We start from the raw sequence: 6245 nt of genomic DNA, 5'->3' as shown, positions 1-6245 counted from the left end.
AGAGCCACTGGAAACCCAGCCCTCCCAGAGCTGCTCTCGGGCTTGAAGACGTTTGCAACGGGCTGCCTCCCAACCAGCCTACTTCGGGGAGCTGGGAGACGTGGAGTCACTGACATCGTTTCCGATGCTCCTTTAGTGTCAATAACGTGCACTTTTCTTTTGACGGGTTGGAAAAGAGATACGCGGGGTTGTATTCCGAGAACTTGCACAGTTGAACGCAGTAAGCTGGTGATTCAAAACCAGAGTTTGAAAGTCGAAAGGGCTTCAGTATACAGTTTGATGTCTCTGGAAGTTCTCCAGGCAATTCTCTCTTTTTATTCTATGGGACATGATGGCACTGCTGGGATGGAGTGGGGGTTTGGGTGCAGAAGCGAGGAAGAAGGGCACCCTCCCCACTCCGTGTGGTTTCTCTTGACGCTTGGAGAGAGATGTGACTGGTTCTGAGTTGTGTCTTCACCCATGGCGGGGTGGGGGTGGGGTTCCCACTGAGAGAGCTGCAGTGCGTCCCTGATGTGTCATTGCGTGGTGGCCCCTTAAGTCTGTGGCAGCTGGCACCAGGAGCTGATCCCTCACTTACGAATGTTTGTGGGGGGCCTGCCTAAGCACAGGGATGTCCTGCTACTTAGTAGAAGAATTTAGTTCCCTGCAGCCATTTTTCCCTCTCACATACGTGTATGGCTGGCGTACATTGCTATATATTGTTAAAAATAAACAGAGACCTTATGTTATGTCCATTGTGGTCATAAACAAAAGCGTTGCTGTGTGCTTGGGTGAGCAGTGAAGCTTGAACCTCCTTCTATTTACTGTATGGTCACTGTCAGTTCAATGAACTGCCTCCTTGTTCTCCACCATTGTCCCACACTCCCTTAAACATTTGTCACTGAAGTGCCTCCAAAGACAAATAAACTGTCACTGAGAATGCAAACCTGCTAATGGGGGAAATGGGACCAGCCTCAAGGCCAAATGATTTTTCACGACATCCTAAAGGAGTTCCTTGCGCCCTGGAAGCCTTCTGAGAAGCATGGCCCTTTTCGAGAATCCCCAGGAAAAGCCAGAGATGCCCTTTCTCTCAGTAATGGTACTTCTAGGCATTCTCCGTAAGACATCTGGCCGTCCCAAATGTCCAAAATTCCAAAAGGTTCCCCAGGGAGCGTGAGATATTACAGATGTCAACATCTGTAAAAATTCTTTCTGCCTAGGAGCAGATGGTAACCTACCATCCCATAACTGGAGGTTCCAACAACTCAGCAACCTGTTCTGGCATCTTCTAGGTCTGTGGAGGGATCAGGGGGCTCCTGGGCTCCAGTTTAGAACTGTTTAAATTAAAATGAGCCACCGATCAATGTTCACTTTCTTCAAGGAAGAAAGCATAAAGCCTCATGTCCTCTCTCCCCAACAGTGAGCTGTGTTGATTTATCCCAGGCAGATGCTTTTGACAGGACCCTGTAAAATCAAGTCGTGAGTTTATTGTACCAGTTAATTATCAGGCCTTTTCTAGTGCTAATGCCTTTTACTTCTTACTGGGGAAAACTGGGCCTTTTACTGGGACAAAGACTTCACTTTTAGTCAAGAATGTGTAAAAATAACACGAGATGGAGATGATTTAAATATATTTAAGGACAAATGCAGGAGCATTGCTAACGGGAGGTTTGTAAAGAGCGCTGATTTCATTTACAAGTCTCTTGGAATACTCTTTGTTCACTTCCCAAAGAAACAACGCTTTCAGCTTTGTTTTAACAATATGTTTACTCAACCATTCAGGTGACTGCGGACTGAAGCCACACACCACCCTCCTAGCCTCCACTGACACTACAACTATCTCAGACTTTCTGATGCTACACGTATACCAGTCTCGGTTTTAGATCCAACAAGAAGTGCCTCGAAGCCCTGCATAAAAGCCGGGAAAAGAGCGAGTTAGAGGCAAATGAAACCTGAAAAGTCAGGGGTGGGAGTGGTGGGGGGAGGAAGCTGGAAGGGGGCATGGCTTTGTTAATTACTTCAGGCAGCAGAGAAATGTGGTTATGTTTTCTCAGTACATGTTAATATCATATAAAGAGACACGAGATCTTGCTAATCTGTCGACCCCTCAGACAAAGTTTATTTGTGGTGACTTTTAAACTCCTGACTCGCCTTCCAATCACCGCGTTTAAAATGAAAAGCTTTAAATAAACACCAGGAATAGAAGATAAATAAACTTTTTTTCCCTCTTGCAAGTGCCTAGCTTGGCGAGGTTCAGACTCAAATCCCCAGAGGACAGAGCGCTCTCTTTTGTGTTAATGTTTAAAAGATTTTCCAATGCCGGAGTTTATTCCTACTGCAAACATTTCTATTTACAAGGTCAAGTGTATCAGCACTCGACACAGCTTAAGAGTGTAATTATTTATCTAAGGGCGTTTGAGTGTAGATCAGTAGCTCTGGCAGGAACCCAGCCTTCAGCCCACTGCTAAACAACTCCTCACAACAATATTACAAGTTCTGGTGATTGTTCCTCTCCCCAGTGTGTTTACTTTTGCCCGCCTGAATGTTTTGTAACAAAATTTTGTACTTTTTCACCCGAAGTGTGAAAATGACTTTGAAGCAGTGTGCCAGGTTTCCCAAGATCTATTGGTAACAGATGTTATTGGCATGTTTGATTGTAGGAGAATGTCTATAAGCCAGACAGGACACTCCTGGAGGAGGGGCTTGGGGGCTCCCCTTGGAAAAAGGGGGGGAGGGGAGAGAGACCTCTGGGTTATCCCCAATTATGTAGGAAGACACAAATTTTGTGAGTTCTTTCCACAAACGGAAAAACCAGTGCAGGCCAGTGGGTTGTCTTTTTAGCTGCTTCATTTACACATGTCTAATGGTTCATTAAATTAGAGGCAGAAATAATAGCCCTCATTTCTTGTCTTGTACTGTATTTTAATTTCAGTTGATGGTTGATAGATTCCCAGTGGCCCCTCCATGCCCCTCCTTACCCATTATTGGGTAAACCACAATATAACTCTGGAAAGTAACTACACCATATTCATTATTTAAAAACTCTTTACTGATGTACATATTTTAATAAAACAAATAACAAAAAAATACACAAAGCCATAGTTACTTAAAACATAAGACTTTTTTTTAAAGGATGTCTATAAAAATACAATGTTTAAGGCAGTTTGGAAATGCATTTATACATTTCTACAATGTCCATAAATTCTCTTGAAAATAACAATGTTAACTTCAAATCTATAAAATACACTGTACATTTTAAGACTGTTCTAGATAGAGCACACTTCACAATGGGCCGTGGGTTTGGATCCCCTGGTGACAAACATATTCTATTCATTTCAGGGAGGAAAGGTGTAACGTGGTTGCAGATTTAAAATTTTAATTTCTTTTTAAAAATAAATTATTTCTGAAGCATACACTTTATAAAAATTCTATACACAAAGTACAGCAACTGGTAACAAATCCCAGTTTTAATACACTTTATATAGAAGTACCAGGGTTTAGCACCCTGATAAAAGCAGAGGCAATATATTTTCTCTGCATATTTGTACATACAATTTCTTGATGTAAAGAACAAAAATGACAAGACAAACATCATAAAGAGGCTTTCATAGATGGCAGTACAGAGCTCTTTTACATAAAAAGTTGAATTGTTTAACACCACTAGCAACTCTTTAGATCAGCATTTTTTGACCTTTAATCCTAAGAAATGGGCTAAGAGATCAGAGTGGTGGCAATGAAATTAAGGTCAAGGGCTCAAAGTTATCCAAAACTAAGTCAGGCATATTAACCCCTTCCCATGCCTCCTCCCCCGCCCAAAAGGAGAATTCTGAGCGCTGACCAAGAGTAAACACAAGAATCGGTAAGTGGGACTTTTCTGTTTACTCACGATTGCAATGTCCTCACTGGCCACAATAAAAGTCGACACTGGTACTGCCCTCCCCCCACGCCGCCCCCCCCCCCCACCCCTCCCAATGCACAGCAAAAATGCTAATAAACAGCCACTTTTGCACATGTAAATCCCCTCTCATACTCCTGCTCCAAGCCTACTCCCTTGAAACTTAGGATCCCACAGGTCGGTATCCTCTCTTCCGAGTCCAAGGGTATGGTTCCGTACCCTCGCCCATTCCGTCCCGGGCATCCTAAACTCTAGCTAGGCCAGTTTCTGCAGGGCAGACGAGCTGAGAGTTTCTGGAGCCTGGAATAGGGGAAGGGGAGGATGTCCAAGAAGTCATGTTCGGGAGAGAACACGGGCAAGTGCCAAGAGTCGTGAAGGGGAGACCCGCTAGGCAGAGTCTACTCGGAACACGTTTTAGAAAGTATCCCTACCATCCCCACTGTCCCCCAGCCACAGGTGCTTCGGCGCAGGCCCTCCCGCAGCCTACGGCGGGGGGCGCGAGGGCTAAAAGAGCAGCGGGAGCAGCAGCAGCATCAAGATGGAGGCCAGCGGGGTCCAGGCGCCTCCGGGCGCCGAGCGGCCGCCGCCGCTGCTCCTGCGCCCGGGCCCGTAAGGCAGGTCCCCGCGGCCGCCCGCCGCTGCAGCGCCGCCGCCCGGGCGCGGCGGGTGCGGGACGCCGTCGTCGTCGTCCAGCAGCTGCTCGCCGCCCGCGCCCCCCGCCGCGCTGCTCGTCGTCGTAGTCCTCGTCGTAGTAGTCGTCCAGGCCCCCGTCCGAGCCGCTGCTGCCTGGGCCGTTGCCCAGCTCGGCCCCGAAGCACAGGCGGGCCATGTTCTCCTTGACCGACTCGCAGATGGGCCGCTCCAGGCCGTCGCACACGCAGTCGTTGAGCAGCGCCGCCTTGGGCACGGCCAGCATGTCCTCGATGACCGTGCGGCACTCGTCGGTGCAGCGCAGCCCGTTGAAGAGCTTGCCGCAGTAGGTCAGGTAGCGGCTGAGGGCCAGGTTGCAGCGGCTGTCGCGATCGCAGCGCCGCCGGGCCTCGGTGCAGCCCATGACCCCGCCCGCGCCCGGGCCGCCGGAGCCGCCGCTGCTCGTCCGGGGCAGGCAGGGCTCAATGGCGCGCTTGGTGGACTTGCAGTTCTCGTCCTGCGCGCAGTCACAGTCCTCCAGGGCGGGCCCGCGGCGAGTGTGGTTGAGCTGAATGAGCGCCGAGATGCAGTGGCTCGGGCAGCGCCAGCGCGACGAGAACGAGGCAGCAGAGGCCGGGAAAGCAGCGGCTGCGGCGGCGGTCCCCGGCGTGTCGCCCCCTCCTCGCTGCGCCAGCACCGGCGCGCACGCCTCGGCGTACTGGTTGTAGGCGTAGCTGCACTCCGGCTCCCCCTGGCACTGCAGCAGCGCCTGCCAGCAGATGAGGCGGCGGCCGTGCGCCAGCCCCGAGCCCCGCGGCGCGGAGCCCAGCAGCTGCAGCAGCGCCATCAGGCACAGCCAGGCGCCCGGCACGGTCCCCGCGCGGGCCCCGCCGCCGCCGCCCAGCAGCCCTGCCACCATCGCGGGCAGCGGCGGCCGCCGGGCGAGGAGGGGAAAGGAGACGAGGCGCAGGCAGCGGCGGACGCGGAGCCGGTGGAAAAGTTTGCCCCAGTCCTGCCAACTTCTTGCATGAGTGTTTTCATAAATCCATGCGCGCCGCTCACTGGTGCCGCGCTGCTCGCAGAAGGTCGGGCTGCCCGCTCGCTCGGGCTGCGGTGGCTTCCCAGAAATGCACAGCTGCAGAGAGCCCCTCCGGTCGGCCCCGGGCGGTGGCGGGAGGCGCTCACTGCCGCCCCGGGGGGCTGCGGGCCGCGGGGCCGCGGCGGGGCTGCAGGACCGCGCGGCGCCGCGGGTGCATTTTGCTCCGCGCCTGCAGATCCGTTGTGCGGCCGCGGAGGCTCCTTCCTCCCAGGCTCAGCGCCGCGCCGCCGCCGCCAACGCCGCCGCCGCCGCCGCGGGCTCTCGCATCGCGCCGCTTCCTGGCTCGCGTCGGAGCGCTGCCCGCCTTCCCGGGGCTCCGACGCCCGCGTCCCCTCCCCCTCCGCGGCGACCCCGGCCTCGCTGAGCTCCGTGGAGCCCTTTCCGGGCGGCGCGGGGAGAACAAGAAACTCGGCGCGGCCGGGGAGCGGCTCCCGGGCTTCCCTCGGCGGCGGCTTCTCGGGTGACAAGGGGCCCGGGGAGCGGATCCGCTGAGCCCGGCTGCGGACTCGCTGATTGCGAGGCTTTAAATACAAAAGTGGGCCGGGAGCCCCCGCGTGGTGCCGCGGTGCCCCCTCATTATGCATGCATGGAAAAGCAAACAAACAAAAACATTAGCAACGCTCCTCCAGCTCGCCGAGCCCC

General features: G+C 53.2%; 1 protein-coding gene across 1 annotated transcript; it reads right to left on the bottom strand.

The window, feature by feature from the left end:
- Positions 1–3951: 3951 nt before the first annotated feature.
- Positions 3952–5558, bottom strand: GAS1 (growth arrest specific 1). The gene is given in 2 exon segments (XM_046021709.1): positions 3952–4594; positions 4596–5558. Coding segments are annotated over 2 exon segments (1044 nt in total). The 5' UTR covers positions 5424–5558; the 3' UTR covers positions 3952–4378.
- Between the last annotated feature and the right edge of the window lie 687 nt (positions 5559–6245).

The sequence above is a fragment of the Meles meles genome, chromosome 11 (genome assembly GCF_922984935.1).
Source record: "Meles meles chromosome 11, mMelMel3.1 paternal haplotype, whole genome shotgun sequence".
In the NCBI taxonomy this organism is placed as follows: Eukaryota; Metazoa; Chordata; class Mammalia; order Carnivora; family Mustelidae; genus Meles; species Meles meles.
This window is presented reverse-complemented; position numbering and strand designations above follow the sequence as displayed.